The 12,272-nt window shown below is 53.3% G+C and overlaps 1 protein-coding gene across 10 annotated transcripts in view; it reads right to left on the reverse strand.

Moving 5' to 3' along the window:
* Positions 1–834: 834 nt before the first annotated feature.
* The window catches only part of MADD (MAP kinase activating death domain), a 41,419-nt gene continuing 29,981 nt past the window's right edge, over positions 835–12,272 (reverse strand). For 5 of the 10 annotated variants that reach the window (XM_027837642.1, XM_027837641.1, XM_027837645.1 and 2 more), the window contains 11 exons: positions 10,965–11,073; positions 10,244–10,364; positions 10,045–10,150; positions 9,461–9,571; positions 8,794–8,901; positions 6,176–6,340; positions 5,928–6,000; positions 5,719–5,825; positions 3,890–3,959; positions 2,075–2,121; positions 835–1,826 (listed from right to left, as the gene is read on the reverse strand). In XM_027837642.1, coding sequence (XP_027693443.1) covers positions 1,719–1,826; positions 2,075–2,121; positions 3,890–3,959; positions 5,719–5,825; positions 5,928–6,000; positions 6,176–6,340; positions 8,794–8,901; positions 9,461–9,571; positions 10,045–10,150; positions 10,244–10,364; positions 10,965–11,073 — 1,125 coding nt within the window. In that variant the 3' untranslated portion in view covers positions 835–1,718. The other 5 variants (XR_003566928.1, XM_027837650.1, XM_027837646.1 and 2 more) reach the window with 5 other exon arrangements.

A 12,272-nucleotide genomic window follows, 5' to 3' on the forward strand; every position in this document is an offset into this window, starting at 1 on the left:
GCAGGGCAAGAGGACCGGACGAAGAGACGCTTTGGGGTGGAGGCAGCCACTTTCAGTATCCCCCAGCAGAACTCTGATGTGAGGAAGTCACCCCATATATAAGGAGGCCAGAAGATGCTGTCCCCTGAGACCAGAAGTTAATTGTCAATAGCAAAGAGGGAAACTTATTTCAAAATATAAGTTAGAATGGGTTCCTATAGCCTAGGCCCAAGACCTCTGCCCCGCCAAGCAATGGAGTGTAATGGAAAGATAACTGGTCTGACCAAACACGAGTTCTAGTCCCAGCTCCATCGGAGAACAGGTGACTGAGGCCAAGTCCCCTTACTGCCTGAGGCCGGGGTTTCCTATGTAATATGAAGGGGAGAAAGGTCCCTTCCAGCTCCCATTCCTCCGCCCCAGCCCTGAATGCTCAGAACCCAAAGCCCAATCAGACTGCCTCCATTGTGTAGACAGATGGACCACAAGGTCCCTCTGGTGGCCAACACAATTCACAACAGAACTACACATCCCTGCCGTCTTTACATGGGGAGGGAAGTTTGGTCATGGGCTGTACCCCAGCCCTACCCCTGGAGCTGGTCCAAGGCCAGGGAGCGCAGGCCCTAAGCCCAGAGGCATGAAAACCCCAAACAAGAGGCCCCAACCTCTGCTAGGAGGGTATCGACCCCTCACTAGCAACAGAATGCCAGGGCTGAGACTGAGACTGCTTTATCTGGGGGCGGCCCTGGGTCCTATCCTCAGGCTGCTTCCTGGGGCCCAGAACCAGCAGCAGAAGTGACGGGGGGAACATCAGGCTGGAAAGGAAGGGGCTGGATTCTAATCCAGACAGCTAAGGAGTCAAGGGGAGAGGACGTTTATTTCACATTCACAGACGTGGCTGTACATTGTCTATAAATAATGTGGAGCAGAAATATTTACACCCATCCCTTGCCCGCCCCAGCAGCCCAGGTAGGCAGCATCTGAAGACAAATATTTACACTGAACTTGGCCCTCCTCAGCCCCTCTCGGGTACGGTCCAGGCGGAGCAGCCACTGGTACCTGGGCCCAAGGTGGCCCCACCAATCTCAAGTCCTTCATGCCAATGAATGGAGGTGGGGGCAGCAGGCGCTGGGGTGGGGCCACCTGCTTGAGAAAGACAATGGGGGGAGGGGGCATGATTGATTACCCCTCCAGCCACCAGCCCACTCCTGGGTCCCCACCTTCACCTACCCCCTGCCAGGGAGGGGAGGGCTTCAGGCTGTCCTCATTCTCCAGTGAAGGGAGCTATTCCAGAAGACCAGATGTACACTCAGAGGGTCTGGGGGCAGACCCCTGCTGGGCAGGGGCAGGAATTTTCCCTGGAGGGTTAAAGTGCCAAGGACACGGAAAGGGAAACACAAAACACACAGGTCACAAGGACACAAGAGCAGTACACACACGTGGCCACTCCCTAGTTTCTGGAAGCCAATGGACTGCAGAGACCTATAGGGTGTAGCCCTGGGAAGCAGGCAGACTGGGCCTGGAGGGGGTCAAAGCAGGGAAGGAAGAGGTCAGCTTGGCCCTGCTAGAGAGAGACACACACACTTGGACACACGCAGGCTGGAGCCCGAGCTGAGCCAGGGACGGAGTTTGTAGAGAACACACAAATCTCCAGTCTCAGCGACAACACCAACGTGCACTCCAAAGGAAGCCAGCGCCAGGGAGAGGACCCCAGGCAGGGGCAGCTGCCAAATTCTCCTTCATCAGCTAGACACTGGCCGGGGGGGTTTGCTTCTGCTCTCGGCCTCCTTGCTCCGAGCAGCAGCCACATAAGAGAAGAGACACAACACGGAGTAGCAGATCTCGTGGGCCTGGAGAGAGGAGAGACCCGGATGCATGACCACCCAGGCAGGGACCCCACATCCCACCCATGCAGCGCCTTGGCAGCGGGAGAGGGGGCGCTCTACGCATCCCTCAGGATGGAGGGCTTGTCTCTGGCGCTCTTGGGTCCTTGGCACCACAAGTGAACTCTGCTTCCTGCTCCTCCCCTGGGCTCAGCAGGGCCCCCCCTCCTGTCTGAAGGACCCCAGCAGCCTGGCGGAGAGGGGTGGGCACTCACCATCGGCGTCTTGTACTTGTGGCTCACCACTTCTTTAGTTTCAGGAACTAAAACCGGGCGGGCAAGAGACAAAACAGAGAGTTCAAAACGGAGAGCCCCAGCTCGGGGCAGCGGGCCCCCCAGGCAGCAGCGCTGGGGGCCGGCGTTCCCTCCCCTCGGCCCTGCACAGTGGCTGCGTCGAGGCCAGAAAGATGGGCAGTCACGGGCTCCAGCCCGCGCCTAGGGGCTGCCGCCCAGGCCTCGGGGCTCTGCAGCTGCTGTGGGGGGTGGACACGAACCAAAGTCTGGGGGGGGGGTGACTGGCCCCTCCTGCCTGAGCAGTGTTTGGCTGTTAGCTCCCTTAGTGAAGCCCGCCTGGGGGAGCTGCTACTTCTCCCCCGTCTGAGCCAGAGGTCCTGGGGTGACCAGCACAATCCCTCCTTCCCCGTCTCCCACAGATCCCTGCACAAGAGCCCCCAGGGCTAGAAGAAGAGGAAGAATAGAGGCAATGCTAAACCCACCAGGCTTGTAATGGTTTCCTCCCTGAGCGGTGGGAGTGAGCCAGGCCTGCCCGTGTGAGGGAGAGCGTCAGAGGGCTCTGGAGCAGACACACCGAGCAGAAGGTACAGGCGAGCACAGCACCCAGGTAGTGGGGAGGAAGGCGAGCGACAGGCAAAATACACACATGACCACAGCCCAGAACGCAAGGCTGAGAATGGTCCCTGCTCCCACCATGCAGGGGCCACAGGGAGCTGGGCTGACCAGGGGCAGCCACCACCATGGCCCCCTTGGGCCCAAGAGCAGAGGAGCATCCCTTGGTGCCAGAATGAGGGAGAGGAGGAGTAACAGCTGACCACAACTAATCCTGACCCGGGGAGGGGGGACCCTGGGGAGTAAAGAACAACATCTCTGAAGGGAGAAGAAGCCACCCCAAATCCTTCTCCCCATTTGGAAGGCTCCCCGGTGGGGAGTCTGGCAGGAAAAGAGGGGGGAGAAAACTCACAGAACCAAGGAGCCAGCACAGGGGTGGAGTGAGGTTTGGGGAGATAGAGGGTGGGAAGAGAAAGGGAGAGAAGAAAGAGTCAGCAATGTGCCTGCAGGGAGCCCCCTGCCCTTGGCAGGGACTGAGGCAAGGGGCCAGGGGCCAGCACGAGCCGAGGTCACTTTACCTGCTGGAGAACGAAGGTTTTCATAGCAGCGATGAAGGGGCACAAGAGAGTGAAGCACAAACACAGCAGGAACTCAAAGCCCCGGGGTGACAGCCCCCTCCTCACTACTGCTGTCCTGGGGATCACTGCTCACTTGATACTGGCCCCCTCCCAGCTCTGAGCTGACTCGCCTCTCCTTGGGCGCTCTGAACAACTCTACCTTCCATTTCCTCATGGACTTGGCCTATTCTCCATCTCCTTGTGACCCTCTCGGTGACTCTAGAGCACAGAGATTTCACAGCCTGCGGACCGAGAACAAGGGAGAGTGGACAGAGGTGCAGGCTGGGAGGGCCTGGGAGGGGCCGGGCGGCACAACGCGTGGGCAGCAATCCACACACAGTTTCTGGCGGCAGCTCGGCCAGGCAGAGGAGGATGGGAGACGCTCCCTAGGCCCTCTCCTTCTCTCCTTGCACCTGATTCTCTAGAATTTGACTCTCGCCTCTCTGCTCCTGAGGGCTCCGATCTCTTCCCTGCTCTGCATCCTTATTCCCCTTGGGCCTACTGTCTCTGGGCTCCATCCTGCCCCCACAGTCCCCTGGCACCTGCCCCGCCAGCCCCTCCTCCAGCGCTCAGAGGTTTGAGTTACTGCCATGTGAGTCCAGACCTAAGAGCAAAAGAGTGTAATTACCAAATTCCTCCAGGACAAAGACGCCTCGAACTGTATTGCACTTTTTAATGTGATTCAGCTCTATGAAAACCTGCAAAAGAAGGAGGGAGGAAGGATGGCGTCAGGCCCCTGGGCTCCACTGGTGCCCCTAGAGCCCAGCCTCCCAGCTGCAGCCCCACCCACACATAGGGAAGACATTTCCCCAAAGGAGGAGAGGAGAATCCACACACACAACTCAAAAGGCTAAGAAGCGAAGACAGCAGAAAGGGCGTGTACCTTCCGCTCCTGGCCGGAGGAGAAAGCATGGGAGAGAAATGAAGTCGTTAGTTTTATTGGTCACCCCCAACCCTGCGGCCCCTCTACTGGCCTGGGCTATTCTATCCAGGCCCTGCCTCGGGCAGGCCTCGACACCCAAGGGCCTCCCACTTGGCCCACCATGCATCCTCCTCCGGCGCAGAGGGCTGGCACGGGTGGGAGACTCCCCTCAGGCTGAAGTGGGCTGGAAAGGGCCTGGGCGGGGAGTAGGGGGTGGGAGTGCCCCTTTGGAATAGGGGCTAGTGACTTATAGCAAGAGGTTAGGGCATAGCTTTCTGAGGGCCACACTGCCTCCAGTTTACGTGGTGGAAGAGGAAATGAGGCCACAAGGACAGGAGTCAGAGCTCGATACCCCTTCTCTCTGGGACAAACCATGGTGGACAAAACCCTTAGGCAAAAGCCTGCGTAGACATGGAGTCAGGGCATTAAAGTATTTATGGGGCCTAAGAGGATAAGCAGGAGACATTAAACAGGACAGGGTATCTGGGTATGATGGCTAAGTCTCATCAGGCTGGAAGAGGAACACAGAGGGCACTGGTGTCCTTTTCCCAGAAGGCCCTGGGACCCTCATGGATATGGAAAAGCACTCAGTTTAGGTCCCTAGACAGATCCCCCCAAATCCCACAATGAAAAGGCACTCAGGGCTGCCAGGCTGGTTGGGCGGCTGTTTCCCATGACCCCAACACTACCCAAATGGTCCCACTGAAATCAGTAACAGTGAAACGCCAGGAGCAGAGAGAAGGTCCCAGTCCAATGGCAGGTTCACCTTCTCTGGGCATCCCCTGCCTGCTCGGGGGCAGCCGTGGAAGCATATGACCAGCTATGGCTCAGAAACCCCAGGGAAAGGGGGGAACACAGCAAGGAAAGGGAAGGGAAAACACCTGGCTGAAGAGACAGCTGAAAGGGGCCCAGGAGGAGGCGCTGGCTGCAGAATGGAATTAGCTTAAGGAAATGTCACTGGGAGGAAAAGGAACACTGTGTTAAAAAAGACCAAGAGGAAGAAGTCATGGGTCCTATAATGGAAGCACACAGGGGGGAGGCGGAGGGCGGGCTGCTCTGTCCGGATGGCCTGTGAAGTCAGGGACGGTTAAGGGAAAGGGAGCTAGGAGGGGGAAGAATCTGCAGGAAAGGAAGAGGCAAAAACCCACCCACTGCAGAGAGGACAGACACGAGCTTCACACATGGAGAAACGTGCCAGGGCCACACTCACAGAACAAACCAACACCAAGCAAAAGAAAAGCCCAGGAACCGACAGAGCCGGAGGGAGTGGGCAAAGAGGGGTCAAGGAGACGCTCCCCCTCACACTGCCCTCAGGAGCCCAGCCCGAATCGCACTCATCTGGCCCAGTCTGCTCCCCTGTTCCCTCTGGCTGACTGCAGTTGGGGAGGGCCATTGCCCCCTCACCCAGGTCCACCGCTGGTGCCAGCTGCCCCCTCTGTCTCTCTCTCTTCCCTGGTGTGGCCCTGGGGGCCCTGTCCCTGCCCTTGCACACAACAAGTGGGCTGCAGGGCCTCCTGCTGCTCCTGCCAACCTACCTGGCTATGCATGAACTTAAGGTTGATCCCCTCCAGCGTAACCTGAAGCAAGCCACCCTCGCCCGTCCTCATGTCCTGCACTGGGAACTCACCGCCCAGCTCTGGACCTGTATTGAGGAAGGAGGCTGTCAGGCCCCGGGGAGCTCCCTGTCGGAATTCTGACAGTCCAGAAAGGCCCTGCCTGGGAGAGGCGCTGCCTGGGCTCTCACCTGGCTTGGCGCTGTGCTGGCGAGCTGCAGCCCGCTCCATGCTGTCCTTCACGCAGTAGTACAGCTCCCGACACTGCAGCACATAAGATGGGGAGTTAGGCCAGCCTCTGGCCCCGAGGGGTCTGGCCCTGGACCTGAGCCAAGGGGCCTGCTCTGGCCCACACCCATGCCCAGGAGGTCTCTGACATCCCAGGACGGGGGCTCCTTCCCTCCCCACACCACCACAGCAGAGGACACCAGACTGGCACCTTCTTGGTATAGAACTTGTTGAGCTGCGTCTCAGGCCCATTCCTTCTCCACAGACAGAGCACCTTGGTCTTGGGGCAATAGGTCATGTTGATGAGCTTCTCATACCACCAACGCTCAGACACTGTCCCAATGCTGCTGCGTAAGACGACACAGTCATCACACACCTGCAGGGGAGAAGACGGCAGGCTCAATGGCTCCCACCTCCGGCAGGCCTCGCTGGCCCCGCACGGCCTCGTTTCCTGCCGCAACTGACGTTGGTAGTGTCCCAGAACCCCCTGGCCCCATTCTACAGCTCTCTGCTAGGAGATGGAGACGTGGAGTTCATGTAAGGACATGTGTCCGAGGAACTGTGTGAGATGCGAAGGAGATAAGGGGTGCCTCATCCTTCCATTTCTAAGCTAACGTCCTTAGAGATGAGGTGAATTTACTCGTCATGGGGGCAGACTGACCAAAGGAGAAGGTCAATCAGTGGGATTCTTAATCTCAGCGATTGATGCCACAAAGGTACCCCTATTCACTTATGTCATGTTTTCTATCCTTTTTTTGTTGACAGGTGTCTTTTGTTTTTACATCACAGTCACTTTTGAATAAATCTCATTCCCTCCCAAGTGAGCTTGCCCAGGTATCACTCCATTTAATAAGTACTTCATTCCTATGACTACTGAATTTATCTCTGAAAAGTTGAATGTCTTTTAGAGAAAATATCTTATTCTTGTAAGTGACTTCTAAGTATTCTGCCCATTGGCAGTAGAAATACCAATTGGTCTACACCAAAGACACCCAAAGCCTGTCAAAAAGAATTTTTAATATTCAAGAGAGTTCACTGTGGATTCCAAGAACCCCATGGAGATCCACGATAATGAAGGAAAGAAGACCCAAGGAGCTCAGTGGGCACTGGAAGCCCCTAAATTTGAGCCCAGCTTGGCTGTGATTTTAAGCCAAACACCACATTTCCATTTCACAGCCTGGAAAACGGGAAAGGACTCCACTGTCCTACACTCCCTAATCACTTACAGAGTAATGATGCAGAGAGCCAGAGAGGAAGCAGAGAGATGCTCAGAGGACCAGGGTGTGGTTCAGATGCTTCAAAGATGCCAGTACAATGGCATGCATAAAGCTCAGGGTATGGAAGTGGCACCTGCTGCTGCCCACTACAACTGGTGAGCTTTGGGCAACATTCTAAAACACCTTGAAAGCCCGTGGCCTCGGTGTGGTCATTGTCAGATAGGCAAAGGGCACGGCTGCATGTGGAGACCTGTCCCAGGGGAGGCCCTCTTCTGGGGGGCTGAGATTGCCCTGTCTCCAGAGGATGGCTGAGAAGTCCTGGCAGGGAAAGAGATGGCAAGCTTTGAGCCCTTAGACACACCCTGGCTGGAGCTGAGGGAATGAGGTTCCTGGCAAGTGTGTCACAGGGGAAGTGCCTCTGAGCCACACCAAGTTAGGATGGGCATTCCCCTTGGGCCATCCAGCCAAGGACTGATGCATCAGGTGTAGTTCATCTACCAGATGGTCAACCCCTTCTCTAGCCCCATCAGCCCACAGCTTGCATTTCTTTTTCAGGGCAGGCCTTCTCTATCTGGCCTCTTTTGACAAACGTGAAAATCAAGCCCAAATGAGACAAACTGGAATGCTCTTATAACTTATTTTAATCCAGTGCAACTTGTAGTGGGCTATAATTGGATCCTGAAATCACTAAGCAAAGAGATATGTGTTAAAATTCCAAAGAAACCAACCTATGGTAAGAAATCACTGATCAGAAGCAAACACTTCTGAGGAGGAGGGACAGGGTTAAAAGAGAGGACAGAATAAACGGTGGGCGGGATAGGATGAAGTTTGGAAATATAGTTAGTTTTTCACAACATGACTACTATGCAAGTGTTCTGTATGACTACACATGTATAACATGTATTGAGAGGCTTGCCTCCTTAAGGAGGGTGGGTGGGGAGGGAGGAAGGGAGAAAATTTGGAACCCAAAGTTTTAAAAACAAATGTTAAAAATCGTTTTCATATGCAACTGGGAAATAAGATATACAGGCAATGGGGTATAGAAATCTATTCTGCCCTACAGGAAAATAGAAGGGGAAGGGGATAAGAGAAGGGGGAAGTGATAGAAGGGAGGGCAGATTAGGGGAAGGGGTATTCAGAATACATGCCGTCTTAGGGTGGGAGGAGGGGCAAGATGGGGAGAAAATTTGGAACTCAAAATCTTGTGAAGGTGAATGATGAAAACTGAAAATAAATAAATGAATAAATGTTTAACTAAAAAAAAAAGAAATCACTGGTCACCTTTACACTGTTACTTAGCCAAAAGCCAAGTGATTTTGGAAGAGTGGGCTTCTACCCTGGAACTAGTCTCCTATAATCCTATGACAACATGAACAAATGTTCTCTGGCTTCTTGGCCAGAAGATTTCTTTTTCTTTCTTCTTTCTTTTTTCTTTTTTCTTTTTTCAGGCAATTGGAGTTAAGTGACTTGCCCAGGGTCACACAGCTATTAAGTATCTGAGGCCACATTTGAACTCAGGTCCTTCTGACTCCAAGGCTGGTACTCTATCCACTGTGCCACCTAGCTGCCCATAGATTTCTATTCATTCTCCATGTTTCTGGTCGACACCTACCTCCATGAAGAAGATATCCCCACTGGTGTCTGTCCCTGCATGCACCACGAATGTCTGTTTCTTGATGTGACGGCTGCCACTCGGCTGGAGAGACACGTCCCGCCCATTCTAGTGGAGGAGACACCTTTTAGGGAGAGTGCTCGATCCCAGTCAAAGAGGACTCTGGGCTCAAGGGCCTTGGTCAGTAGCGGAGCTAAGAATGGGCCTTCATTCACCACACTCTCACTGTGAGCTCCCGTCTTACTTGTCAGGACTCCCTGAAGGGACATCTCAAAGATAAGAGTTTGTACCATTGACAAAACTTCTCGTCTGCTCTTGGGCTGAGGCCCTCTGGCCAGTGCTCCAAATCGGAATAAATTAATACCTCTGGAGCCCAACAGGGTTGCCTGGATCTCCACAGTGGAACAAACCAAGAGGCAGGTTCTCAGGAGCAGGCAATCTGAATATTTTAATATTCTGATACCTGTATTCCAACCCTTTGTAACCCTAGGTATTTTATGCATTTAAAAACCTTATTCCAAGAAGAAGCCCCTAGGCTTCACCAGACTGCTCCAGAGGCCCAGTTCTACAGGGTCCTCCCTCCTTGCATCACTAGGACTAGAACTGTTTGCCTTTCTTAAATACAGGGTTGACGAGGAGGTGGAGAAGCGCCCGGGGGGGTACTCACCAGGCTGGCCAACTGATCTAACACTTCATTTATCTGTTGGCCGTACACAAGCCCAATGTGAGATTTTCCCATGAGGCGTCTAACTTTCTTCCGGATGTCATTCTTGTTTACCTAGGAAGCCAAAGTAAGACTTTGTGTGGAGAGGTCAGTCCCCAACCAAAGGTTCAATTCTCTGGAGGAAAAAGAGGACTATGGAGAAAGTACATCTCTGTGATCAAGAAAGGAGTGGTGGCAAAGATCACCTCGAGTAACAGCACGGTGCTTTTTGCCAGAGTCATAGGAAAGAAGACAGCTCTGGGAAGGCTATGGCACTGAGTCACAACACTTTCACAGAGAACTGAGTGTCCCTTAGCTTCCTGGCATTTTCTGCACTCCACCATAGCTGGCTGAGACACTGACGACTTTCACCTGTTCCAGGGCTGTCCACTGCCTCGTGGCAAGCCTTTGTACTTGGCCTCAGACTTTCACAGCCTTAGGGAGGGCCGCCTCAGTGGACAGACTCCACAGTGACCAGAACAGTCCTGGCCCTTCCAGTAGCAGGAGTAACAAGGCTCAAGCAGAGCAGACTCCACGGCTTTCATTACCTTCATCAGAAGCATATAGGAGATGAGGTTGTTCAAGAGTGTGGCCAGTAATCGATCTTCATCATCCTCCAGGCGTTTCCGGTCATGTTCTCCGAGGGACAGATACCTGCCCAAGGAAGAAGACACAAGTCAGCCTGGCAGTACCAAGGCAGGACGCAGAAGGATCTGAGGGCGTGTGATCCAAACTGTGCTTCTGTACCTGTCAATCATTTCCTGGGGTCCCTGATCCATGCCCATTCCTTCTCTCTCCAACATCACAGCATCAAGGAAGGCATCTTCCCAGAACTGCATCTGGTCCCACAGGGTAGAACGTTCTTTACCTGAATACCAGAGAGGCTGCTCAGAGGATCACATGAGCCATTTGGATGTGGCCCCTCTGCCACAGGAAAGGAAGTCACCTCAAACCCCAGGGAAGAAAGGAGCATGGAACTCTGCCCCCACTCTAGGGCATGGCTGCCACCTGCCCCAGTTGCCTCTCAAGGAGGCCAGCCCCCCCAGGGAGGTGGAAAAGACACAGTACACAAGCAAAGGTGGTTACTCATAGAGAAGGTCTCCATAGCTGCATCCTCTAACTGGTCCCACATGGATCCTTTGTCCCTTCCTACCAAGTTATTAGCAGGAAGGGTCATGGCAGCAAAGGAGGGAATACAGGAAAAGAAAGAGAAACAGAATGCTGATGAACACCAAAGTCTAGCACCTCCACCCAGGATCACTCATGGCTACTTATTCCTTCCTACCCCGGCGAGCTGTTTGCCTTCAAAGAGACGATCCCCGTGTGTCACCACAGATCAGCTGACACTGACACCCGGGTGACTGCGCCAATTCCCAGGGAACTCATCAGTTTGGATGGCCTCCTCACCCTTGGCCCTACCTAGCCCACCTGTGCCTGGCCTTCCCAGGGAAGCTCTACCCCAACTCACCTAGGAGTCCCTCATAGAGGTAGACACGCTGGCTCACGTCTTCAAAAGGACGAACGGGGCTGCCCGCTGCCTTCTCCTTCGTACTTGGCTTCAGACTGTGGGCTTTGCCCTGCAAGGAGGAGACAGGAGATCAGCTGCCACAGGTGTGGGTCTCCACACACCAGTCAGACCATCAGTGGGTCTATTACTCTAAACAGCCCAGTAAGTGACTGCTTGCTTTTCTGCTCTCTCAGGTCTTACCAAACCAGTCTGAAATGCTAATCTCCATTACAGCCATTTACATTATTTCCTAAAGTTTCAGTCTAACTTTTCCTTCTTATCCTCTTTATAGGAGTACCTACTTGACTCAAGGAAAAGCCAGATTGGTTTTCTATAGCATTAACAAGAACCTTATTATAGTCATTCTCACAGTACTCTTTATCAGTTAAGGAAAGGGTAGGGAATGAAACTGTAGCAGGCAGAGAAAAAGCAATTTGCCCAAGGTAATTCTGTAAATGATGACAAAGCTATGCCTTAAAACCCAATCTCTTGGTTGGGTTTTGGGCCTTGCGGTCTATTTCCTCGACAATGGTGACTCGATATAAACTGATCTCAAATTAAGACCAACTATTCAGAGTCAAAAGGTCTGGGCAATTGCTCTCAGCAAGCCAACCTCACAAATAACTGATGTCTACCTCCTCCACAGCAAGGATGAATTTCATGCCAGGTGCAATGACAGAAATAGTCAGAAATCCTACTCACAGGCTCATAGGCATGCAGTCGAGTGGATTCTTGCCAGACTGTAGGGTACACCATGTCTTACAATACCATCCTATCTAAATTCTGAACTCTTCACATACAAGTTATGGGAGGACATGAAATGCTCATTAAAACTAGTTGGATTGGATTCAGGGAAGGGCATGCCCCATCCATTTGCATAATCCTGTTGGCTTTCAGGTCTATTCTCCACTCTAAACTACAGGATAATGGCACCCCCTTTTATTAATAGAACATATACAGAAGGCCCTGCAGGTGGGAATGATCACCAGTATTAATAATTGACTCCATCTAAATGTCATGTTCTAGCCTCTCCACAGACCAACAGTCACTAAAGGCTGAGGATCCCCTAGGGATCTCCCTTCCCATCTCTGACTGACACAATGGCCAAGTGTGCTGGAGCACTGAATTCAACAAACCAGCTACTTACGGAGAAACCATCCTGGAAAAGGCAGCCTGGCCTAGACCCCCTCCTGGCCATGCTTTGTGGTGTGACCTGTGGCAAGCCCCCTATGCCTTCCAGGGCTTTACAGCCTGACCTTCCAGAAGAGA

The sequence above is a fragment of the Vombatus ursinus genome, unplaced genomic scaffold (assembly GCF_900497805.2).
Source record: "Vombatus ursinus unplaced genomic scaffold, bare-nosed wombat genome assembly UNPS02014822.1, whole genome shotgun sequence".
NCBI classification, from domain to species: domain Eukaryota; kingdom Metazoa; phylum Chordata; class Mammalia; order Diprotodontia; family Vombatidae; genus Vombatus; species Vombatus ursinus.